At 31.0% G+C, this 27,860-nt stretch overlaps 2 protein-coding genes across 9 annotated transcripts in view; one reads left to right on the top strand and one right to left on the bottom strand.

The window, feature by feature from the left end:
- LOC130896417 (ATP-binding cassette subfamily G member 4) overlaps nucleotides 1–13,470 on the bottom strand; it is a 35,383-nt gene extending 21,913 nt beyond the window's left edge. The window contains exon 1 of the mRNA XM_057804484.1: nucleotides 12,806–13,470. Within this exon, the coding sequence (XP_057660467.1) occupies nucleotides 12,806–12,959 (154 nt within the window). The 5' untranslated portion in view covers nucleotides 12,960–13,470. The remainder of the gene's footprint in view (nucleotides 1–12,805) is intronic.
- A 9,640-nt stretch (nucleotides 13,471–23,110) lies between these two features.
- The window catches only part of LOC130892874 (proton channel OtopLc), a 49,549-nt gene continuing 44,799 nt past the window's right edge, over nucleotides 23,111–27,860 (top strand). For 5 of the 8 annotated variants that reach the window (XM_057798626.1, XM_057798608.1, XM_057798591.1 and 2 more), the window contains exons 1-2: nucleotides 23,473–23,824; nucleotides 25,772–26,014. In XM_057798626.1, the coding sequence (XP_057654609.1) occupies nucleotides 25,850–26,014 (165 nt within the window). In that variant the 5' untranslated portion in view covers nucleotides 23,473–23,824; nucleotides 25,772–25,849. Of the gene's footprint in view, nucleotides 23,225–23,436; nucleotides 23,825–25,771; nucleotides 26,015–27,860 lie in introns of those variants that run through there. The other 3 variants (XM_057798567.1, XM_057798575.1, XM_057798559.1) reach the window with 3 other exon arrangements.

The following is a 27,860-nucleotide window of genomic DNA, read 5'->3' as shown; positions in this document are numbered from 1 at the left end:
ATCAAAACTTAAGTCTTGCGATCGAAATTTGTCTTCAAATGAGGCCAAACTATCATTATTCTTTGAACTACTGTCCACTTTCGCAAATCAAGCGATGCCCATAAAAAATCTCACAAACAGTTTCATCCTAGACCATACTGGTGGGATGCTACCTGTTATCAGCATCTATAGAACGGAAAAAGGGATTGAATAAATATAAACGTCTGGCTAATTTAGAAAACTATCTATATTATAAAAATGTTGCCGCCAAACCAACATTAATATTCAAGAAAAAGCAGAAGCAATGTTGGCTTGAATATTTAAATAGTTACTCCTTTGTCTAATATATGGAACAAAGTTAAATGTATTAATAATAAATATCACCAAACTAAACTCCAGAATTAATAGATCAAATGTTAAACTCCTTAGCTCCGCCATCAGTTTTAAGCCCTCCATTTTTATCAACAGAAAATTATAATTTTTCATTTCAGTCAAAATCGGAATTCCTAGGAAAACCATTTATTTAGAATTTTAAAATGATATATAATATTCTTGAAACAGCCAAAATATTTCTTCTAAACATATAATATATAATAGTTGGTGGCTTGGACAAGATTATTCAGATAAATTGAAAGAGATTATTTAACGTTAATACTAAAACCCAATAAAAAACCTGATTCACCGACATCTTTTCGACCTATTTCTTTACTCTCATGCATAACAAAGACTTTTGGAAAGGACCTTAATGTTGTAAATCTCAACATCCTATTCTCTAAAATGAATATGATGGGTATAAACAAAAAGGTATGTACTAACATTTTGGAACTCTTTAAAAACCGATATTTATTCGCGAAACAGTACTGTATTACACGGCCCTAGAATAGTGAATAATGGTTTACCTCAAGGTTCTATTCTTAGCCCTATTCTTTTTCATATCTATACCACAGACTTGCATGACATTATGGACGATAATATACATCTCCAATAATACTTATGAGCGATGCGTGAGGGAGCTCCATCATGCAGTATACTGTATCAAAGGATGGTTATAAAATCTTGGTTTTAGTCTTGTACCAGAGAAATCGGCGGTTTTGTGCTTTACGAGACACCGGCTTCATCTTGCAGACACAATTGTAATCAATAATACCTCCTTTCCTATAGTGGATTATTATAAATATCTAGGCATTGTCTTAGACAAAAAACTGCTTTGGTCTCATCAAGTTAGATTTGTGAAAGATAAATGTGAGAAAGGTTTGAATGTTCTTCGAACTGTTTCTAAAACAAAATGGGGAGCTGATGCAGGAAACTTACTTGTCTTTTACAGGGCTTTCTTAAGAGAAATTTTTTATTTTCATAGCTTTTTTCTATTTTTAATAATAGTAGTTTTTCATATATGTCTAACGGTGTCAGATTTTGATGTTGCATTTATGTGTTTAACTTATTTAAGTGGTGAATATCGCTTAAATGTGTCAATTTGTTTGTCCACTTATTCGTCTTTTTTATCGGTCCAAAATATAACTATTTCTCACTCTTTCTAAAATACTGCGTAAGAACCATCGAGTATTTTAATGAGACAATATCAATCGAAATCCGGGAATTGAATGCGCGGCCCCCTATAAAATTTTTGAAGTTTGACACAAAATCCTCTGCGATTTTTTATCGTTGCTGGTATTGCTTCTGTGAAGAGACACAATTTTGGATCGGTGTGCTCAATTATGACAAACAATATAATAATAAATACTGTGATTTCTTTCATGCAAACCTCCCCTTATAAAGTAAATAAAATGCAAGTATGAAAAAAATTATAAGACCTTCATGAAAAACGTACTTGAGAAATTGAAACGGAGCTAGATGTCAAATCAAAAGAATGAAGAAATATTAACTGGACTTAATATGAGCATTGTTCTTGTCAGTGTCACCAAAATGAAGGCTCCCATAGGATGGCAGCATGTTTACTATAATTTGTAACGCACAAAATTGGGGTTAATAAAAGTAGACCGTTCTATAGTTTACGACCAGAGTCCCTGGTCGTCAACTATATACTTAGCGAAGGTGTATTGAAATATTTGTATTCGTCAGTCTTCTCGTTCCAATTATCTGCTACTAATACGTCGTATACAACAAGCAAAATTATTACCTAAACTAAAAATTTATGGAATACGGGCAATTAACTGATTATCTATATTCATTTAATTTTTAGAATATGAAAATTGTTCACTGAAATAAACTAGTGCTCTTCACGTTTTTTGCCAATTCGCGAAAATCATCTCGTTAACTAAATTATTTTAAGCAAGAACAACTTTCACCATTGCAAAACATCTATTATCTAGCATTTCCCGTTATTGGAGCATGATCTCTTTCTATTTGACTGAATAAGAGAATTGTTTTGACGATACAACAATAATATTTTCACAAAAATAAACAATTTACAATTGCTCTTTTGACCCCGACCCGTTTAAAGAAAACAAAAATGGATGTCTAGGTCAGTATGACTTCAATTATCTTATATTGTTAAACTAATAGAATGATCGTGATAAAGACTTTTGTATAACACATCTTCTAGGTTAAACGTTTTAAGTACAAAAAAAGAGAAATGAACATAAAGTTAAAATAGATTTCAACAGTAGATATAATTGCATATTATTGATTACCTCATAACTGGGCTGTGAAGCGGAAAATATAGAACAAAATTTAGTTGTCAGACATGGACTATAAACCAAATTTTATGTTAAACGACGTTTTTCAATTAAAGGAATTTAGTGATAGGTCAGGAACTGCGTCACTTTATCTACGTCTGCATAAAAATTGAATAATACATTTGGTTTGTATTTAGTGCGTATGACAACGACATGAATAAAATGTTGAAGTATATTTTTATGCCACTTTGGGCTGGCTAATTTCCCTTTTCCCTGTACACAAACTAAAAGCCGCTATGTTACCAGTACTGGCACACAGAACTCAATTTTTGTAGCCAAATGTTTTTGGAATGATGTTTTGGAATGTACGTTTTGAAGTATCGCTTAAAATCTGTACATATTATCCTTTCTGCAAGAATTTTAGGTACATCATTAATTTAAATAAATACAGTCTTTTATTTGGTAACTTCACATAGCACCCAGAATTACATAAAATCTCGTCTTCTGTGACTGTCAATGACTTATTTTTCTGACCCAGGAAACCTGCAACACCGATGATCGACGAAGTGTATGTGGGTAGGGTTTTATCTGATGTATATGGGAAAATTGTCTAGGAAGTTGAGGTAGATTTCAGAGAGGTTTTCGAATGCTGTTACTAGCAGCCGGAGGGGCGGATAGAAAAGTTTCCTTTTGGGCTTTGTGGAGAGGGCCGTCTATCGGTGAGCCAAGGGGTTCTTTTGCAGCGATGGTACGAATCATATAGCGGGCTTGGAGGTTATTTAGGCGGCTATGCATTAATTGACATAAACTCTGTTATGGCAGTATCTGAGAATAGACTGATAGCAGGTCAGGAGTTTATTAAGGAGATAAATGGGTGCTGTAGACGTTTGTTCTATATTAGATTATGAGCGGATGTATGTTTTGTACATATGAAGTAAGGTGAGGGGGTGGGTTCGTCAAAATTTTCCACAGTCAAGGTGTTTTATTAGGTTTATTGAAGTTGAGATTATATCAGGGGACGACAAATTAAAGAGTCACCTGGAAAAGTGCCATCGCAATGTAATTTACACATCGATAAAATTTATGTGGCGAAGTTATTAAGGAGAAAATAATAAGTGAGGTTCAGAAGACCATGGCTTACGCAGTCTCAGCTGATGAAACAGCAGACGTAGCTGGGAAGGAACAGCTGTCAATAGGCGTGAGGTTCTAAGTCAAAGAAAAATCAGAGAAGAATTTGTAGGCTTCGTCGAACTAAAAGCACAAAATGCTTCAGTAATTTCCGAAGCAATTGACAATTTCTTAATTAGTTCTAACTTCCCAACAGAAGATTGCGTAAGGTTTGGATTCGATGGCTGTTCTACAATGGCAGGGAAAGAGGCGTACAAGCCATTTTGAGATAAAAATATCCTCGTGTTTTATATTTTCATTGCTCAAGTCACAAACTCAACCTTGTTGTGAATGATGCGAACGCAGTGCCAGAAATTAGAAATACTGTCGCCACTGTAAAGGATGTTATAACGTTTTCCAGAGAATCGACTACACGTCGAAACTACGCTTCAAACTTATCACGATTGTGTGAGACGTGATGGTCCGAAAAATATAAATCAATCATAAAGTTTTCTCAACATTTCCCAGAGATTGTGAAATGTCTAGAAACGTTATCCGTAGAGATAAATTATGCCACCAGAAAATCTGCATATCCGTTGCATTCAGCCTTTTATTGTTGTTCTACAAATATTCAACAGTTTTAGAACCAGTAGTTAACGCACTGCAAGCTAAATCGATCGATATGATCTCGGTGTGGGAACACATAAAAAATATCAAGGACATTCTCAGAAATGACCGCGAGTTTCCTGATAGAATAAGTAATGAAATGCTTCAAACAGCGCGAGCTGTTGCAATGGATTTGAACATAGAAATTTCGGTTCCAAGTCTTGCTCATAAGCAAACACATAGAAGTAATCCGCCATCAGAAAATGATAACGATTATTGGCGGCGTTCCCTGATAACACCATACATTGATTCACTCATTTCATCGTTGAATATTCGACTCTCCCAAGAAAATACTCCGGCGTTTGCTTTAAGTAAGCCACATCCCTTGTATATCACCAAAACCAGCATTACAGCCTTACACAAAAACGCAGAATCATTCAAAGAATTTTATTACCTGGATATCATCGGAGAACTGAATCTTTGGCATAATTTATGTGTGATCAATTAGGAGACACAGAAGTAGTTGATCTGTTCAACGAAGTCAACATTTTTTACCCTGCTGTCAGAAAGGCATTGATTAAGCACTATCCCATGCACCACGGCGACCGTAGAACGGTCCTTAAGTATGCTGCGAAGAGTTAAAACGTGGCTTAGAAGCACCATGGGTGAAGAAAGGCTTACGGGTTTATGTCTGATGAGCGTACATCGCAATTATTTAAAAGAAAACAGTGAGTTTGTTGAACAGACTGTCATAGACAAATTTTCGGCAAATCCAAGAAGATTACTGTTAAATTAATAAATATATATATATATATATATATATATATATATACATATATATAATATTTTGTTTTGTGTCATAATCTCGAAACAGGTATGAGCTGCCCCCCTATCTGAAATCCTCGGTACCCCCTTGGCCAAAAGCATTTTTGAAGACAAATCAAGATAAAAATATATAAATACAAAACAATATCAAGATCTACTGAATATGTATGTAACTATTCGAGTGAAACCTTGTTCAAAATGTAATAATATACAAGGTCTCCCTCATATTTTTTATCCCTTAAGATCTGTTCTTCGAGTCGATTTTCAGCAAAATTTCACAAAATGCATACAACTTCTGTATGAATCCTGTATGTATTATTCGTATTTTTTAAGCAAATGTTATCAAGTTTTAATACTTAAGTAATATATTAAATTTGATAGTTAAAAATTTTTTCGTAATTCTTCCAAGTACTTAAGAGTTATTTATTTTCTATTGTTATTAAGAATTAGATTTTCAAATCTGTAGATAAGGTTTCTGGAGTATTTTAATCTTTGTACTTCAACAAAATTCAGTAAACGTATACTGGTTATTATACAGATAAAGAATATGCATAATTAATCAGTTAAACTAAGTTATTAATTCATAAATAGGAGGTCAAATTGTAATTGTATGATCAAAAGCAAAAATATTATTTCATTTAATAATAACTAAATATAGATACTGTATTAAGAGACGAAGAAGATTTGGAGTGGAGTTTCGATACATTAACTTTAACAATAATGAAAAAGAAAATGGGACACATATTTATGTCAATTGAATAAAGAAATGGAATAATCATTGGAAGAGATAACAATCTTATTACAGGAAATTAAGTAGAAAGAATTTATTTTGAAAGTGAACTTTGAATAAAAGACAAAAGAAAACATCTGAATTTTTGCAGAGAATATGTATACTTCATTGAAGTTACTTTCATCGTGAAGATATACACAAACCTATCAGAAATTTGAAATTCGCAAAAAAAACTTAAAGTAATGAGGAAATCAAATGAAGTTGACTTGAAAAATGTATGACAAGCATAAAGTTGAAGAAAATAAGTCATAAAGTCTTATATGTAATATGTGCCATGCAGCGATAATAAAAAACAGAAGCTACAGATAACAAGACAACTAAAACACTTTACGTGGAAAAAGGAGCATCTCCTGAAGAAAAGTAGTCATCTTGAGGAGGTGTTGTTTAAAGCAGCTAAGAAATAATAGGAAACAGAAAAGTTTATGGTTAACATATGAATCGCAGGAAACAAGAGAAAAATATAAATATCTACAAAAAGAACTGACAAAAGGAAGAGATTAAAAATATGTACATTTGTATAAATTATATCAACATATGGACAAGTCTACCATATGTCTGCAATGGAAAATATCCAGCCATGATAAACTTCGGTTCCATAATGTAGATAAATGTGACCCCAGGAGTTTCAAATAATATAAGAATCATGACGTTGGACTACATATAGAAATTTTTAACCAAGAAGACAGAGTGAGAGCTGGAGTTATTTGGCTGAGGGTTGAAAAGGGACTAGAAATAGGTGATTAGGAGAATAAAACAGAAGAATGGGGCTTATCAACAATAGGTTTATGTTACACTAAGTAATTTATAGGATGTTCATAGTTATGACCCACGCTAGCTATAAACACTATCAGACAAGAAAATTGAATACTGAAATCTTTGAAATTTTTTATATTTCAAAAAACACACAAACTTAGTTTTATTACTGTTATTAAACTTTGAACAACTTTGTTACAATCCAGAAAATTCAAAATAAGTCTTAATTCATTTAATTAATCATATTAGAATTTTTTCATTAAAAATTGGAGATTCAATGATGTTAAACTTTTTATTAGTGTGTAATTTTCCGCTTAAAACAAAATGGTTCTATTTTATACTTTGAACTTTAAACTACAACTGATAAAATTCTATGTATGTCATCATCTTAATGATCATAAAATAATTTACAAAAAATATGGTATACATACATATTATTATTGTAATATTATGTTGTTTATGGGTATACGCCAATCATTCATAGTCTAACTCATTGAATGCATTAACCATTAACATACTCTGTTTCCTAACGATGCATAAGTGTAGGAGAAACTAAAAATGCAATGATATACTGACAAATATTATGTAGATATTATATGAAAACCAGCTATGACATAAAATTATACGTGTCCTTATTCTAAAAAATTACAAGAAAAGCCAAATTTAATTATAGACTGTTCAAATTTCAAAGTTCGAGGTGATTCATGCAAGTTTAGCATAGTCGTGACATTTATATTCAATGAAATACCTTTTTTTTGTGGAAGTTACTTTATAAATAAATTTAAATGAACTCAATAATTATGGTTTATTATCAATAGTACAGATTCAAATTACAATATATCAACATTGGCAAACCTCCTAAAATTCAAGAAACTTGATCATTCCTATATCTATTCTCTTTGTACACTTTACTTTTTAACTATTTGTTCACATATTACATCCATTTTTTAAATAATTTTATCTTTATCTCACATTGTACGTTATAGTATATTTTTATGAATAAGGGATTAATAAAATGGTGAAGCATTCGTAAGCCATAAGCGTATCACGTATCATATTTAGTGGACAGTTAAAATATTTTTTCAAGTTATACCTCGAGTATTTTCGTATGAAATAACATTTGTTTAAATATAAGATCAGGGTTCTGTCCCTTACCAGCAAGTCTATAGTTATCAAGTCAGCTTGTAGTACTACTGTTTCCGATGATACTGTTGGAAATGTGCAGATTTTACAGACAGTACAGACTTTTTTCTGTAAGACCGTTGTTTACGAAAGTGACATCAATAAAAGACTCGCTACTGTTTCCCTATTGAGTACCTGAAGGTTCAGGTCAGGGACCCACTCTGAAAGATTGTCTCCTCTGTGACAGGAGAGTCTCACATCCTTGAATTTGTTACTTTAGGCTTTGAATGCTGGTTTTGATGTCAGAAATTATTCTATTAAAGGTTTCATTACCTGTATTTGGTGATATATAACAGCTATATATGATCATGTCCATATACTCCAACCATACAAAGCCTTCGTCGTTCACATGATTTCGTATACCTCTGGCGTGTTTTGGTAACCATAATCCAGTATCCACGTTATCATCAAGAAACCATTTTTCTTTGATAACCAGTTTTTGGTTTGATTCACTGAGAATGACCATTCGGGCGTCCTCGTTTTTATCACGTATTGGAGCATATCGTGAGTCGCATATCTCCTCCCAAGGTTTACCTATCCAGTTTTAAACATTTTTTAAATATTTTCTGTATGTACTAGCAGTGTTCTAGTTTTTACTACTTTCCTATAGACTGAACATTTAGTTTTAGAGGTTTATGATCTTATGGTACAGTATTCTTTGTTGATACAATCCTTTCTGTGATGATTTTCTTCGCCGCAGTTGATACATATTTTTGTCCTATCCGGGCCACGGTATTGCTTAGCTTCATAGTTCGTACCCCAGCAACGGTAGCATGTTTTTATTTGAATCCTTTTCTGTATAGGACAACTGGAAAGTCCAATTCTAACTTTTCCCATTTGCGTAGGTGATTTGGCTACCTCATTTGTGACTGTAACTGTCTCATTCTAAGTTTATCCATACGAGTGCTTTATGTTGCTAACTCTAACTTTAGTTTTTATTATTTCTGACAACATGAATATTTAAGGCAAGTTCGATATCTTGTCTTCATAGCATCTAAATTTCGTATATGTTATAAGATGCTTGTTCCATTTCCAGTGGTTTTGACTAATGCATCTCCATTTATACCTATTAGGGCATGTTAATTGTCTCTGTCCTTTTTGTACACTGTTAAAATCAGATTTACATCTTTAGTTTATCTCGCAGAATATCTGGCTCAGACATATTTCTTTAGATAAAGTCTCCAATTTGTACCACTCTTTCTCCTAGTCCCCTAACTAGTATAGACTTTTCTATTTCTTTTATGTCTATAAATGCAACAAGGTCGCTTTTGTTAATCGCCAAATTCAATATGCTGTTTGTTAATCCGTTTTTGGTAAACGCGTCTGGTTCCCATTCGTTTTCTACAAGCTTATTTGGTAATTCTACATCGAGATTCTCCTTTAATCTATACTTTATACCAAAGAGTAAAAACTTTACCTTCAAAACCTATTCTTCAGTTTGAGTACTTTTTGTACACTCTGGTTTCCGTTTCCATGCTAATTTCTTTTGTAGTTTTATTGTTACAAGCTTTTTGTTCAAATGTACATTACAGTACCCTCTGTATTTCATGACCCATAAGCTGTTTGGTAAGCCTCTGCATCTTACTTAATACGTCTCTAATCTCTTTGGTATTTGAGCTAATGTCTCGATAATTTTCATTATCTTGTCTCCATCCATAGGCACTTTCCTATTTTATATCCATTATCAATTATATATTTAAATATTTTGATAAAGACCCCAACAGGTCTAAAAGTAAAATTTTTATCTGTATTTAAAAAATTATATAAAAAATAATTTTAATTCAGAAGAGACCTAAAAACAAATATATATATATATATATATATATATATATATATATATATATATATATATATATATATATATATATATATATATACGTCGAAGGTTATTGATAAGTTCTGCCAATCAAGTCATTATTGGAAAGTTATGTAAATATATTTTTCCAAACTACATGTAATGTGTATTATTAAACTGCAATTTTTCTTATTAAGAAGTTTTTACAAAGTAAATTTAAACATCTACTGAATTATATAGCGGTATGGATAGGTTATGATAACTAGCAATTATTATAATATATTGATATAAAAAATTTAGCCGAACAATATTTTCTACATTAACAATGATCAAAATATTAAAATCTACCTCAGATTCGAAGTTTAAAAATGGTTTAAAAATAAATTCTACAAATGTATTTTACTGACAATTCATCCAATTTGAGTTGGAAAGTTGGTAAGCTTATTGTTGATAATTTAATTGTAAAACGAAAGTTTGAAGGACTCATAGTGATTCTAGCTTTCTTAGTTTTTAATTTATTTCTTTAACATGTAAAAAACTGAATAATTTGAACAGATAATCAACAAGAGCACAATTATGTACTACTTTCATTTGTTTTGAAGGAATTATCATTTAAAAAAATCCTTAAATTAGTACTCACTAGTCACTAAAGAAGCATATTCACTGATTTTCATTTAATAAATATAAAGATGATTAGATCTCAAAATACACTATATGTCAGTGTCTTACTTCTAATTTCTTAATTATTCTTATTTTTCAAGAAATCATAGTTGACACCATAGGTTTGGAAGATAATTTCTGTCTCCTCTTTGAAATGTTTAGGAGAGAACTTTGTTATTCTTTTTAAATTATTTGTTTATCAGTGTATTGGAATAGTGACACTTGGAAAAATATATATTAATATGACAAGTACCTATACAAAAATTCTGAGTGAAAGTTACATTCAATTATTTCTCATCTTAGCAAAATTCTCATTCAATAATCAAATTAAGAAAACCAATTAATAATAGACATATTGTAGAACTAACTAAATAAGTAGTTATCTACATAATATATGGACCTATGCAGGAATATATTATCAACAAAATGAAAAACTGTTGAAATCAGCCAAAGTTTCAAAATCAACATATCATATTTTTATGAATGTATATATGTAATGTATAAAGGTTATATTATAACAAAAGTAAAAATCACAGTATAGTATAAATTAAGCGAGTGATTCTTAATGTTTACTTCAAACTTTATGGTAATTAAGCGAGCAATTAAATTCCACTTATCACAAGAAAAATATTTTTTTCATATTTACAGGTAATGAAGATAAATAGTTGTTTTAAATAGCTTTTTAAATGAAAACTACACAATCTATAATGTGTATAAATGGAAAAGTTAATACATTTTGGCTTCCATGGATTTAGGCAACAAGCTTAATGAGAATCGTGATCAAATATTATGTTTAAAATATAAATATTATCAATGCAATTGTATACAAAATGTGTACATATATACATAAATATCCAATATGTAACTACATATGAACATAGGATACCTATTTATAACAAAATATATTATTTTCTGTCATTATGCCTGGGAAAAAACTAATGTTCACATTAATTCAAATTGATATAGGTATTTCACATTTAATGTTTTCTCAAAACAAATTAACATTTCAAAATCTAAGAATAATATACTATACTCATTTAATCTTTCTTTAAAAGAAAAAATAAACAAATATTTTTTGTTTCAATCTCCATAAAATTAGTATCTATGTTTCATATTCATGGTTATAGTAAGTCAGACAACAGTTTGATACACTTACTTTGGTAGCTTTGGTGTTTTTTCATTATTTCTCTTACCAACTATTGTATCAATTGTTTGCCTATTTTGCTTCTGTTGTAAAACTTATCCTCATGTTCCATTTTTTTTTTCATTAACTCATGTTTTCTGGGTGGAAAATACATATGTCTGCTATCAATCTTATTAAAGGAATTAACCTTTCTGCATATCAATTTAATATTGACTGGGGGTAATGTTATCGTAAAGCTTTACATCAAACTTTCCTAATATATATATTCATAAGATGATCATATTCATTTTAAATATAATTTGTATAATTCTCATAATCTTATTTGGATCATGGATTATTATTTCCACAATATTTTCTAGTACTCCTTTTCATGTGCAGCAGATGTAATATCATCATAATATTGTTATTAATTTGACTAGTGTTTTTTCTCCTACCTTTCTCTTATGAATGTATCAATGTATTTAAATGGCATCTGAATACTCTCTATCAATCGTCGGTGTTGCAGGTTTTTTGCGGTTTCCCTGCAATCTTGTGAACTGGTTATCCAGCCAAATGGCCGACGATAGGGAATAATGCACCCGCAGCTGTACCCGCCCGCCCTCCTTTAAATTTAAAATAAACAAAAAAAACACAAAATTTTCAAAAAACCAAAAAATAAATAAATAGTTAGACAAACACAACCCAAGGCAACCTCCACAACCTCAGCTGTGTAGATGAGCTATTCCTATATCAGGGCCTTCTCCAATAAACCCCTCTTCTTACAAAAATCCTCCTTATCATTAACAAAAAATAGGATCTGTATTTTATCATGAAGGGTAGATTAGTAACAATGTGATAAATAACTACTGAGGAATATAAATAAATAATTTCTGAATTAGAAATCGCCAAGGGAAAGCAGCTACAAAGTTCCAATCATATTTTCCTATCCAAATTAAAATTAAAATGGTACAAGAAAAATTATTGTAACAAAATTTTGAGTGTCTTATTCATACCAACTTTGTTATTAATAAACATGATAGCTTTTTGTAATTAGACAAGACCAATGTTTAAATAATTACATAGAACCTATAACTCATTTTGTGGTAAAGCATATATAATTTCACAATTTCTACACATATTATATTGCTTAAAAGAGAAACTGAAATTCACTATTTCATAAGGTAATTTGAAAATACATAAATGAATATTGTTTTTTCAAACAAGTTAACCTATTGGGGTCGAAGGTACTTTTGATTGTATTCAAGTGTAAAATAATAATGTCACAATCCTGTAGAATAGTCTTCTACAAATGAATTTACATTACTTTAGCCCATGTTCTGTGTACTTACTTTTTCCTTGCTTGACTATGTATTCTAAATCTGAAAATGCTAAATCAACCTTTGGTCTTTGTGGAAGATGAGTTAATTTTCTTGTTTGACTAGGGAATATTTGCACTTTCACATGTGGAGATTTATAATTTTTTAATAGTCCTTCTTGCGCCATTTTAAAACTTTTTCACGTTTTAAATACGTTAAAAAATCAATGAACGAATGACTATTATTGGATTGGAAACTTTAACAAAATACACTACTCGAGAATTTATCACAATGAAATGTACCTTATCACACACTCACTGACTGCTAGCTCATTCCGACAACAAATGATAAATTTCAGTAGATACCAGGTAATCATGCGGACTTTAACGGGAGGTTCGTGTCCGAGGACATCAACAATTAGTTTATTGTTCAACAAGTTAATGAGGTTTAGATAATTTGCACTTAGTACTTTGACTTGACACTAAGTAAAAAACTGGTTTTGTTTTGATGTTTTTCATATGGCAGATCGATGACGTTTGCTTTGACATTTACGTCAAAGGCACGTGTATGGATTATACTTCCAATTACAATTACAGAGCTTAAAGTTGTATCAGAATTTGTTAAAAGTCAAAATCAATAGCCGATTATCTTTGATTACTCAAAATTGACCAACTAACTCTACAAATTTTATTACGAGTGCTTTTGCCATCTATTGACATTATCTTGAACCATAAATTCTAAAGTTAACTGTAATTACAGTAAATGATATAAATATCTATAGCTAGATGTCTACAAGTAGAATTATATATATATCTACTGTAAAATTAATTTTTAGATCATAGGAACATTAGGAGACGTAGAGATTGTAAGTTTTGATTTATCGCGCTTAAATGCAAACATTTTTACTAAAAAAACATACAAGCATAAATTTATTAGGTGGACTATCATTGATATACAGAGTGTAGTGAAACTTGAGTGATTGTTTTGAGGTTTAAATATAAATAACTTTTGAGGAAACACGTTCATTCTACACTTCATGATTTACTAAGAACCCATTCCACTAGATATCAATTGATATTTAGTTAGCCTAGACCAGTTCCATGCATAAACAAAATATTGCGTTACCATAGCAACGAACAATAACTTATTAGAAGTGTCAGTGTAAAATTTGACATCAAAAAAGTAATCCAGAGATACGCAATTAATTAAAAGAAAAAAGATGTGAAATTGTGAAAACCTAAAAATTGGAATATCGAGCCATCATCAAGTACCTGTATTTAAAAGTGTTAAGAGGTAAGCAGATTTACGAAGATATGCTTAATACCCTTGGTGATCAATGTTGAATCATACGAACGCGTTCATCATATAGTCCACGTCAATTTGGACATGAGGAAACTTGCTGCAAGATGGATCCCCAAATGTTTGAATGTTGACCAGAAGCGTGCAAGGGTAGAAGCATCGCGTTCGATCTGTGCTCGATTTAAAAACGATGTAGACTTCTTAAATCGAATTGTTACTATGGATGAGACTTAGGTACATTTCTACGATCGAGAAACAAACCAACAATCGATGGAATGGCAACATTCTGGTTTTCCAAGACCTAAGAAGTTTCGTGTCCTAAAATCTGCTGGAAAAGTTTTTTGGGATTGCCATGGAGTAATCATGTTTGATTTTTTGCATAAGGGTAGACCAATAACTGGAGATTACTATTCAACATTACTGACTACTATATGGGAAAAAATTAAAGAGAAAAGACGCGGAAAACTCTCTAAAGGTGTTTTGTTTTTGCAGGACAACGCACCTGTACACAAATAGGTATCATGTTGCCATGCAAAAAATTCGTGATTTAGGGTTTGAATATATATATATATATATATATATATATATATATATATATATATGTATATATATATATATATATATGTATATATATATATATATATATATATATATATATATATATATACATTAGATATGCTCTTCATATTTGATGAACTCCTCCACGAAGATGAAGAAATTATCAACATTATCGATACAGTCAATGCTAATACAATATAAACAAGTAAATAAAGTTTTGGTTAGTTCAAGTTAATTGTAGCAGCTGCCTAAATTCGGTTACGAAGATTTTTACGATTCAATCACATTCACTTTATAATTTTGTTCACTATATAATTTTGGAATTTTTTTTCTAATTCATATAATTAAATTTCCTTGCCAAATGTTCCCAATATATATCCTTTCACTTCATCGTTGTTTTATGAATTTAACTCTCAGTATTCGTCAGAGAACTTGCATATTTTTTTTGTTCATACAATTTCTTAAAAAAATATAGTTTATTTTAGAAAGGTGTAGAGTAATAAAAGCTCATTAGGTATGCGAAGAGACCACAGAGTGACCCAACGAATATTTAAGCCACTTTCATAGTTTGGCATTGATTTCATTGTAAAATTCTTTCTTTTTATCAAGTGCAGGTAGTACCACCCGGGTTGGGGTCAATATATGGGTTTAGCCTATTGTTATCCATTCACAAACACTGAAAATAGTGTGCCAAAGGCGTGCCGGTAGGATCCTCGTAAAAAGGAAAGAATTTTATTTTAACAGAATAAAAATTAGGCATTATGTACATAGTATTAGATACACTTATTTTTTTATTGAACATTATATAAAAAATACATTATAAAGAAATTAAATTATAAAAAATCATAATATTTTTCGTCATCTGAGGAACTTTTATCTCCTCTTCACGTTATAATTAACGGGTCGACGGACCGATCGATCAAGTAGTCAAGATCCCACATTTTGTCCTCTTCTTTAATGACATGCTGGACTGCTTTTCGCCAGTTCTCTGGTGTCACCTCCTTAATGGCTTGATCAAACAGAAGCTTAACGTCTTTCATTTTGAATGTCGTGTTGTGTCTTGCTACAAATCCTTTCACTTGCGCCCATAATATAAGTTCTATAGGATTTAGTTCGCAATGATATGGCGGTGTGCGGAGCACAGTTACACTATGTTTTTCTGCTAAATCTTCCACGGCTTATCTCATAAAACGATGTTTGTGTAAATTTGCTGTAGCTAATAGTTCTTTTTTATCAAATTATCTTCAAATTCAATACTTTTGGTGGTTAACCAGTCAATAATGACTTGTTTTCTCCAAGATGAAGTTGGAGTCTTCTCTATGCGTCGAGAATGATAATTTGCGTTATCCATAACTACTATCAGTAGTATCAGCCGGAAGATATTTTATAATTTAACCAAAATAGTCCTCAAAAACATCCGAATCTATGTTCTCGTGGTAATCTCCCGAATGGCACGACTGAAAGGTTAGCAAACGTTCTTTTAAAAATCCCTCTTCGCTTCCAATATGGACGATTATTAGTCTTTTCCCTTTACCTGAAGGCATCTTAATACCCGGTGACAGGCCTTCCATGAAAGCTTGGCGAGCACTGGTTATATTTTTGTCTTGTCACATTTTTGGTACTGTATAACCTTCATTAATCAACACAATTACTTGAAATTTTAATATTACAAACAATACTATTTCAAGACCTATGGCCGACACCGAAATTGAGCCGAACTGGACGGAATTCCCCATTTTATTACTCTATACCTTTCTGAAATAGACTATAGAATTTGAAAAGTTAGGTTTTATTTCTGTATGGGTAAGAGCTGACAAAAAATATGGGTCCAACTGTGATTTGTAAAATAGAACAATTTGTTTATTCTTGACTTAAACTAGAGTTTAATACGAAGCCAAAATTTTAGTTTAAACTTTAGTTTCACCCTAAATTGTAAAATTGCACCTTAGTATCAAAACTAGATAAGTGAAATTAGTTAATCCGAAGAGGTGTTGAAAATTGATTGATTTTGAATAAAATGAGTTGTTCATTAATGTTGAAATATTCAATCACCTTATAAGAGCAACAAAGTATGAAGGTAGATAACACGCAAATAAAACCACTCAAATATGATATGATGGCATTCACTTTTGACCGAGTCCCCATCGGCAATAAAGCAAGTAAGTTTTTTTACCATAGTCGCGACAGAGATGAGCTTAAACGAAACACCTTATTAAGTGTTGATAGAGCACATATCTTAAATTCCCCGCGACTCCGCCCAGTGCAATTCACCCTTATCCAATGTATCCCCTTTGAACCTAAATTTGTGTTTGATCACCAACAAGCGAGGGTAAATCATGTTTATATATAGTCATCCAGGGACGGTTACAGGCCTAATAATAAAAAAGTTTCAAGAAACCGCTTAAACACATTTAAAAACTCACTCATACATAGTGTATCCATTCAGTATTTCCATATTTGTTTAATTATAATTTTGTTGCTTCTAGATACAATAAAACAAACATTTTCAGGAGGAATTCGAATTCGCCCAAATGGAAATTGTTATAGAGCATTGGTTATATAAATAAGAGCCTATTTTCGGTAACCTTCTTATGAATATCGGGTTTAACTTTTTGTTTCATTGGTAAGCAGAGAAGCAGAGAAACGTTGATCAATAAACGTTTTTTCCTTATTGAGGATCTGGCTGTACTTAGCAGTTATAAGAGAATTGTAAATAGCTTAATTAACCGTCGTAGGTTTAAGAAATTTCTATGTGACACCACCTTTTCCAAAATCCAAATTAAAAACAAGAAAAATTTGCTCTGGTACCTTTGATAAATATGGAATTCTGAACTAACTACTCCCGTTTGTTAATTTACGAGCTTTTGTAGTATTATTAGAGTAATTCAGAGTTATCTTTGTGAGAGTTTGTTGCTTTTCAGTTTTTAATGGTCACTTCGGGCCCTGTGAGTTTTACTAACAATTTCCAGTATTTTACAAGAAAAAACTGTTTTTTCGATTTTTACTTTATCATCTTTATGTGCATTGGATCAAATCATGCGTTCAGCATTAAAATTGAGGGCACTAGGTTGTTAACAGAGAACAAACCCCGATTTTTAACCCCAAGTGTGGTTTAGTGATACAACATTGAAATTTTTTTCTTACGCAAATACCTCCGATATCAGTAATTTGTAACAACTTTCTGTCACTACTCTGCATTAATACTGGGCATATAAAAAATATCCAAAGGCGATAGATTCTGTGATTTGACTGTCCACTCCATTGTACCCTTCTGCCAATTCAAAGTCTTATGCGTCTATTATAATGTGGAAAAGTTCTGCTGCAAAGTTAGTTGGCAATCTAAAAATTTATTTTCTTATTCCAACGTGTTCCATTGGTTCAATCATTTCAAAAAATTTAAATAAATAGTTCTATTGAGATTTTCGTCAATCATAAATATTCCAATAATGTTTTGATTTCTGAGGGGTATGTGTTACTATGAATAAATGAGGATAATCCTCAATCCAATAATGACAATTATGTCTATAAACTTCTTAATTTAATATAAAGGTACGGTCCTCGGAAAACACGTATTTTACCATCGGTTTGGATTGTGATTAAATAAGATAATAAATGTTTCATAAAATTGAAGCCGTTGATCAGGATTATCTTTATTCTATTCACGTGCTAATTTTATTTAATAAGGGTGAAATTATGGGATTTTACAGTTTGATGAACACAACATGCTGATACACCAAATGCTCGAGATAGTTGTTTGTCGATTTTTCATTTGTAAATGACTCAATACCGTCACTTCAACAGCCTAGTTACCCCAATTTTTGTGTTTAACGTCTCTTGTGGATTGAAACTTATCTAACTTTCGTTATAAGAATATATTTTCATAAGCGTTCACAATTATTTTATCAATCAGTCATTTACAATTCTAAAATCAAAGAATTGATGTTAGCACTTATGCAGCTAATTAGAATTCATTATGTATTTATATTTGAAATAATACAATAACAAAGTGATATTTTTACAAAAACAATGTAGTTGTGATCCATTGGCGGTTGTTAACGATTAGCACGTAGTTTGTATGAAGGTCACCGAAAGTCATTTTGATCATTTAATTCGTTAATTATATATTAATTAATTAATAAATCAGTTAAATCCAAAATACCGTCAAAGTTATTTCGTATATTAAAAAAATGCAGTTCTAGTTAAAACCGCGTGTATACTTAAAGCATTGGAACTGCTTCTTTACATTCAACAAGAATTAGTCGACGAAATAAGTGATAAAAAATATCATCGGAACTGAGTTCCTGGGGGTGTTTTAAAAATCTCTGAACATGATTATCATTTCGACGATGACCTCGAAAACCCCCAGGATGTGTATATTTGGTCAATTTAATAACGAATTTCCACGGGTCTGTAAGAGACGTCGTATAAACCAAACAACTTAGGCACCAGGTACCTCGTATTCATCTTTGTCGTGATATTCGTATTCAGCGATTTCGAAAACCCCCAGAATGTATATATTTGGTCAATTTCATAACGACGACCTTCGGATTACCTGGTGCCAGGGGTGAAAGTCGTTATTAAATGGGCCAAATATATATATATATATATATATATATATATATATATATATATTCGGGGGTGCGTTCGAGGTCATCGCAGGCTTTATATTCGTGCTCAGATATCTCTAAAACTCCCAGGATGTATATATTCGGTAAATTTCACAAAGAATTTTCACAGGACTCCACTTAATGACGAAGATGTCGACCACCTTGGGTACTAGGTACCTGGTAGACCTCTCTTATCATGATATGCGTGTTGAGTAATCTCGGAAATCCCCGAGTAGTAAAATTGAAAGCATTTCTGGTATTATTTTCATTTTTTAACCAATCCAGATACACTTTTCAAAATGCATTTTAGTGCTCAGAATTACCAAATTTTGTACCCTTTTTAATTGATAAAAATCTGTCTTCTACATAACTATAGTGGGTAGAGAGAAGGAAGAGTATTTCATATGGTAGAAAAGTTGAGAAGTATCCAGCTGTATACGATACATGACAGTTCAAAAACCTTCCAGAATGGCGATGGTGTGAGCAGAGGGTATGGTATGAAAGTAGCAATTGTAGATGAATTGAAGTATGCTGAAAATTTCAACTAATCGCTTTATACAAGTTGTCTTGGGCGCAAATAATCTAAAATTTACCCAGACGCTAATGAGGCGTCACTCTTTTTTAAACATTTCGACGGGCACTTTTCATATATACAGATTGTTCTCCTTGTCTCTACTTTCCGTATATATAACATTTTGTACCAGCTTGTTTAATATCACCTATAGCGGCGGTGGCGTCTATTAGAAAATTCATATTAGTATATTTTTAAAACATACCTAATACCTACTCAAAGTTGTATATTGTGTTGTTTATGTCAAATCTTCCATTTATAAGTTCATTGGTATGTTTTAGCGCTGGGTGATAGTTTCACTTGAAGAGATGTCACTGTAGTAGTTTGCTAGTAGCTTTGCAGCTTTGTTGTTTTTTATTAGCCCTTTTTTACTATTTTGTAAATAAAGCATGTACGTAATTTGCTAATTAGCTTGGAACAAATAATCATTTTTAGTTAGTTGATTAACTAATCACCAATCTTTTAATGAAATCTGTTTTGCAAATTACGCATTGTAAGTTTTTGCATAAACTCAACTTTTTTTGTCTTTATTTTTATTCTATTTACTACTGTTAATGGGCTTCGTCTTCCATGACAATAAATGGTTTGTTTTATTATTTCATATGCAGAATTATCGATTTTTTCGAACAAATTAGCAATGCAATTCTGTTTACGTAACTCTTCAAATCAAATTTATTTCCGTGAATATCATTAAAAATATCAAAAACGATTTATAACTTATCATGAAATTACTCAATTCATAATTGAGTTCTATAAATATAAGCTTTGTAGTTAAAATTTTCAACCCACTGGAATGAGAATGCCATAAAACCAAATGACTACTTTATCATATTTTCAATTGGATTATCGTCTACTACTTACTTTTAACGCTATGAAGTTTAAATTCTCTCAAATATACAATCCCTTCAACAACAAATAATAGTTGAATATAATTCGTGACCATACATACAGGTGGAAGTTTAACTTCCGTCTTTGTTGAAAGCGAGCCCCATCCATGCAACTGAAGGCGTCCAGCAGTCTGATACACCCGCGACGTCGACATCACTTCCTTTTACAATCCTGCTTTACAGGGTGGTAACATCTCCAGATTTTCAAGGGATCATTTTGAAACAAGCTCAATTTATCATATATTGTACTCTGACACGGAAATTTTATGTATTTGGATTATGTTAATGGATAATGCACCAAGTGAATAATCATATTTTTATTTCTCCTGAACTATGATCAAAATATTACGAAATTTATGTTCAATTCTTGAAACAAACAGATCGATGGGTTTGATTCAATCAATTTTGGCATTATTTGCTTCCAAAAATCCAATGCCTTTCGAATGTATCAAACAGGTTCATTCTCTGAACGTTTGTCAATAACAATTGATAATCTTCAAAGTAGATATTCAAAATGCCTACGATTTACTTTGGAACATATAATAGCTTTTACCAAGCTCTCTGAATATTAAATAAGCCTTCTTTATCATTTGTTTTTTAGTTGCAATTTTGAAGTAGAAATGAAAAATATTTCTTATTTCTAACTATATTCTTGCTCTGCTCAAAATTTATTATTTTCTAATTTTTCTTAAGAGTGAATGCAAGTATATTCTTTATTAGAAAAAATATCTTCTCAAAGGATTGATCGCAATAGGGAAGTTGCTTGATATTTGAGAAAATTGTATTTCCAATCTTCCCTTCTGGGACACGTGTTGTGCGACTCAATTCGAGCGAATCTTCCAACAACAAAAGAGAGCTGTTAGATATTTACCCGTACCAAACAGCAGGGATCACTGCAGGGACACGACCTTTACCTACCTACTCAACGTTCAGAATTAGCTAAGGGCTCAATATTTTACAATACAAATAAATGCACAATCATTTGCCAATTGAAATTAAATCGATATCATCTTCTCCCGCATTCCGCAATAATATGAGGGCATATTTACTGGAAAGTGCCTTCTACTCTGTAAACGACTCCTAATAATAATATTTAATTTCGGGCATGCAGCATACAGGTTTAATTTTTGCTATGGACGACTTATGTACTTATTATTACCTATAATTTTATTACTCATTGTGGTTTTCTTCTGTATATAGAAATTTTATTTTATTTTTATCGTTATTTAGTTATTTTTATGTTTTTTTTGTTTTTATAAGCTTTTGTCTACAAATTGTAACAATTTTTTGACAATAAAGCATTTCGCTCTCTTTCTGTCTATTTTTGAATATGGTCGATATGAAGAAAAAAATAATTCTCATGATTCCCTTCCAGAACTGAGACACAAGGTTTTTATACAATGCATCGAGTTTATTAAGCACTTCATGTAGGATATTATTCAAATAATTAAAAAAGAGACAGTATCTCCAATAATCCATGAAATAATTGAAAATTTAATTATGACTATATCTTTGTATCTATAATTTTTACATATGATGTCAATTGAAGGAAACCTACTGTATATTTTTATGTGGTATTAAAAGCTACTTGCTAATTATGTTGTAACTACTAAGGACAGTAATTCATTACAAAATATGTAATAGAAAACATCCTGTTTTAACAATCAATCCACATTTTCTATGTACTCTTATTACGGCTTATTTTAGAGCTTTTCAGAAACTATAGTGCTGTAGTAAATAGATCTACTACTAGCTGATTATGGATCCGAACCTGGAACGAGATTTTCATAAAAATATCCGCATTCGATTTTAGCTACATATTTAAAATTCAACCTATGAAAATCGCAAATTTTTCTTACTCTAGTTTCTTGTAATCATTTACAACTGAAACTTTTTTCAGTTCTATAATAGTTTCGATTTATTAAATAATAGTTATTGAGCAATTTCACAATTAAGCATAACCACGTATAGGGAATTAATAGGTACTAAAGTTCAAAGTAACAAAAACAGCCTGCCAGTGATTTGCCTTCTTGTATTCTAGGGTAGAAAATATTATAGGATTATATGGCTATCAATCAATTATATAAATCAATCTCCGAACAACAGAGAACGTGATCCGGATTACTTTTCGAACATTCAGATCATAATCGGGTTAACCCGATGATAGGTTCCGAAACCTTTTTGTATCATCCAAAAATTGCGCAAAATTTAAAACAAAGTGTTGTATTACCTCATAGGAAAATTGATGTGTTATTATTGAAAAATATTTAAATAAGTACAGTTTGAATATAATCCCTTTTCGTACGCCTTTGGCTTACACCCTATATAGAATTGATGTAGGGTCGAAATCGTTTCAAACACGCGCAGTAGCAAGATATGAAAATCAGGAAAACTCATTCTATATTTCGGTGCAAAGTAGAGCGTTCCATTTACAGATATCTCTAGATGTAGATACATACGTACCTGTTTTAGTGTTTTCTATAAATTTATTGTGATTTGTAATGTGTTCATATCTTTAAAAAATAAAACGGTAAGTACATATATATTTTGTATATTTATTATATAAATTCTTAAGGCGCGTATATCTTCCTGCAACACTACTTCTACTTCCTGTTATTTTTCGACACTTCCTTGTTTTAAAATAGTTCTGCATTCTATTTTGTAACTGTTTTGGTGTAAAAAGTAACGTAAGCGTTTCTGTGCGGTCTCAGAATAATAATAAAGCTGCTACCTACAAATCGATGTGATTATTTTGAAGTTGCAGTAGTGTGTGCACTAGTGTTTACGATTGCAGTTTCTGCTTTCGTTCTCGGACGCATCTAGAGTCTTTGTGTATACAGAAATAAGTCGAATTTTTAAAAGGTTTAAGATAATGATAGTTTCTTTTCATTTGTCGACAAATAAATTCTAGTCAACGGATTAGGGACTTTTTCAGTGCGTTTTCAAAATAAACAAACTTGTTGCCAAGTAGAGTAATGGCCTCGCGATGTAAACAGAGTCATTGCCTGGATAGGGTAGTTTTATACTTTCAAAATAATAGTTGAAAGTTTTTGAGCATTATTGTGTATTTATTTATCTTGTACCAGAAAGATTAGTCGCAGTTATTCGTTTATATAAGGATTTTCGAAATGTAAGTATTAATATTGCAAAAATTTCGTCTATTATTCCATCTTTTCATTATTAATTTGATGCAGAGAGGTATTTCTTACGTTATTTAACAGTTTTCGACTATTGTATTTGGACCTTTAATCATTTTAAACAAACAGATTTTTTTAATATGAACTTCAATCTCATAATTACTTTAGTATGAAGACCCTAAACTATAAAAGTACTATTATTTTAGATATAAAAGAAAATTTTTTCATAACTTTATGAAAAGTACAAAAATACATGTCAATTATCCACTTACCCACCAAAAATATTATTAGATATACTTTGTTCGTAGCTACATTAAGTGTTGAAACCAATTTTGTATATAAGCTTGTAACTGGTAATAGCAGCTCATCTGCAATATCACCAACTTGATATATTGTTGAAAAATATTCCTCATTTATGTTTTTAAATTCAATACAATGAAAGATTATTGATTACGACTTGGGTTAGTATCAGCTCATCGTCAACAATTTTATTTTGTGACAGCTCCATGAAATGAAGCTTCATAAGATAAAACGGTTATAAATTTAAAAAATTGAAAACAATATTGTACACAGAACAGTAGTCAGAGCCTCGGCAATATTCGTCTGCAAAGCTTGGTTCTGATAATTGCTAGAGAATTTGAAGAAGATCAGTGGTAAATGTGAAAGCATAAATGCTATAATGGAAAGGATATTATGAGTGATTGGAAATATAAAGGAAACCGAATATACAAATCCAAATGAATAAAAAATCGCAAAGTTGCGATGAGAATCTTGAATGCTACAAACAGATTCTCGTCTTTGGCTGTTGGCCCCTATACACTTAAAAAGTTATATCCGAAATTTCAATAGATATGATGCCCATTTCAGTCATTTTCTCTGAGATTAAAAAACAAAATTTTTTGCAACTATCCTTGAGCTTTTTATTATGGTTAGCCAAACTCCTCTATGGTGTCGGTTTGACATTGTAATATACCGTAAGATTTTGAGGAAACCGAATAGAGGGTCAGCTACCTGCGCTGGTGAACCCCAAGCGCCCCCCGACGCTCAATCCTTTACGTACCTTCTGTGTAACTGTTACAGGGAAAAACAATTTTTTATTAACAATTTCAAATTATTATAACAGCAAATAATGAGTACTGATTAAAAAACAAGGAAATACGTTTTAGAATGACAAAAATCGGAGCACTTTGAGAATATTACTATTTCATAAGAAATACAATATCATGAATAAACTATTTTTAACTTTGTTTAACAAAATTAAATAGAAATTATAACAATTTCAGTGCAATAATATCAGACAAAATTTTCCTCAAGTGCTTCATGATATTGTATTTCTTCTGAAACTATTTATTTATGTCCTATTGTTTTTGCGTAGTTATTGATCAAACAAATATTATTGCACGAAAAATCATCGTAAATTTAACAAAAAATTTAAATAATCAAATTATGCCTAGTACTATTCTCAAAGTGCTCCGATTTTCGTCATTTGAAAACATATTTCCTTGTTTTTTAAATCAGTACTCAATTACAGTAATAAAAAGCAGGTACACAGAAGGTCCGAAAAGGGTGGAGCGTCGGGGGGCACTTGGGGATCACCAGCGCAAGTAGCAGATCTAAATTCAACATATAGTTTAGTTTAAATGGCAACACAGGATTTTCTATGTTCGGTTACCTAAAAATCTTATGGTATAAGTATATTGGAATGGCTCTTGTTACTCATTACTCTAGTAAGTTATGTGTAATTTTTTGATTAACATACTATGTTTCCTAAGATATTTTTTTAATTTCTTCATACTTCCAGATATATTGAAATATAAATATTTACCCACATAAAAAAATCATTTCAATATATTTAATATAATTTATTCATACATTAAACTTATTATAAAAAATTAGAGACCTTTTTATTTGGTTAAACGTTTTTTGAATTTTTTTTTCAGATTAAATGAAACCATTTTTTTATGAAATGACTGAGATTCCAAAATGAATTTTGGTTTCAGTAGAATCGTAGTGCAATTATGCAGCGTTGCCCGTATCTCTACGAGATGAAAGAAAGACTGCTCGAGGACACAATTCCTATGAAAATAATCATGCCCAAAGAAGTTCCACCACCATGTCCTCCTTTACCAAAGGACCAACAACCACTCATCGTTCAGCATAAGCCAGTTGCGACTATAGTCAAAGTAAGAAATATATTTAATCAATCTTTTATAAATTCTAAATCTTCTAGATGTATTCAAGATTACTGAATTATGAACAAAATAAAAAACTTCGAAATTTATTTTTTCATATCTCTTGTATCTTGTATCAGTATTTGTTATTGAGCATAGATTTCATTTATTAGATACCAAATTAGTATACAGACAATTCGAAAATAATTTTGTAAAAAAATTGGTTGAGTATTTCGTCACTTGCTTGAATGAAGTGATTATTTGAAGATTTTAAGCTAACAGTTATTGAGACCTTGATAAGCTTCGTAGATGTGGAGCAAGAGAGTAAATTTTTGAAATTTAATTTGGCCTATTATATTTTTTCTAGCAACAAGTTATGAATAATAGAAGAAAAATGTATTAAATACATTTGGGATTATCTTTTTGTCTGAACCTAGTCGTTATTTATTTTAATTATCTTTTAACTGATAATTATACAAGTAACAAAAATCTTCGTATTTCAATGAAGCTACTTATGGAAATACAATGTCACTTCTTACAATAGGAACCCTGTAATAGATTAGAACAGTTGAAGTAGACACACAAATACCTCTGCTTCGCAACTCCCCCTAACACACGCAATTACCTTCTTTCATATATGACATACACTCTTTTACAAGTACATTCTCATAATAAGGGGGGTAATTATAAAGGGTGATAATCCAACATCGTACGTTGGAACATTACGTTTGTGACGGAAGCATTGTTACATTTGGTAACCTTTGAAACAAGGAAGATGCAACTGCTCTAGATAGCTATTAATCAGTACATCAAAATATCCTGATTTCAATTTTCTATTATTTACTTTATAAGGAATTAAGAATTATTCTTCCTGTCTGCTCATTTTAGTAATTTGTTTAACCTGAACATACTTTTTCCATACTTGAGCTAATAAATAAGCTATAAATATATAATATAAATGTTATGTTATACCCAGAACTTACCTAAAGTACAGACATTAATAATCATAGTTCGAAAAGGTAATTAACCTCGTGGAATTCGATTATTGGAGGGTAGAAAATAACATTCACTGAAGGTATGGAGTAACAAACAATTTGTTTGAATAGAAGAAAAAGTAGCTGAAATAATTATTATTTAACAGGCATAACAGCTCTAAATTCTAAAAAATCAATATAGTATATGTATTCATTGAAACAATACACCAATATAGATTATACAAATCGATATAAAAAAAAGTATGTAAAGAATGTGTAACTTTATCGAGAACGTTTACTTAGGAAGCTGGCTTAACCTATATGTTTTGAGAGAGCTTCTTACTGGTGATTCAACCTCTATATTGAAAATAATCAATCTCAACTGATTTATAATAATATTGAAAATGGAGATAAAAATTGCTACCAATAGACATATGAACTATTTTCATACATACATAATATTTTCTATATTTTAATATAAAAAGAATATATTATTATTATACTTATCACATAAAAATGTTATCAATACGGAGAATATTACAAATAAAATGTTTTATTTCTTAATGAAATTTGGATTTTAGCTGCTTTAGTATAGATGGCAGAATTGCGTATAGTCCATGATTAATATTATCGTGCTGATTATAACTATCGCCCCAAACGTTTCCTTTATCCAACAATACCATCTATTTTGCTAGTTTCTTTACAGCTTTGAAGCTGAATAAATTTCAGATACTAAGCATCCTTTATCAGTCAAATCCTCAAACGGAGTTTTTTGAACTGGAACTGTCAGGGACGAAAACTTTTGTTTTCCGGAATTAGTTTTCTATGCTACTTACCAATTTATTCTGTGAATATTATTAGAATAGTCAGACTGCATTCAAGCA

The sequence above is a fragment of the Diorhabda carinulata genome, chromosome 1 (genome assembly GCF_026250575.1).
Source record: "Diorhabda carinulata isolate Delta chromosome 1, icDioCari1.1, whole genome shotgun sequence".
In the NCBI taxonomy this organism is placed as follows: Eukaryota; Metazoa; Arthropoda; class Insecta; order Coleoptera; family Chrysomelidae; genus Diorhabda; species Diorhabda carinulata.
This window is presented reverse-complemented; position numbering and strand designations above follow the sequence as displayed.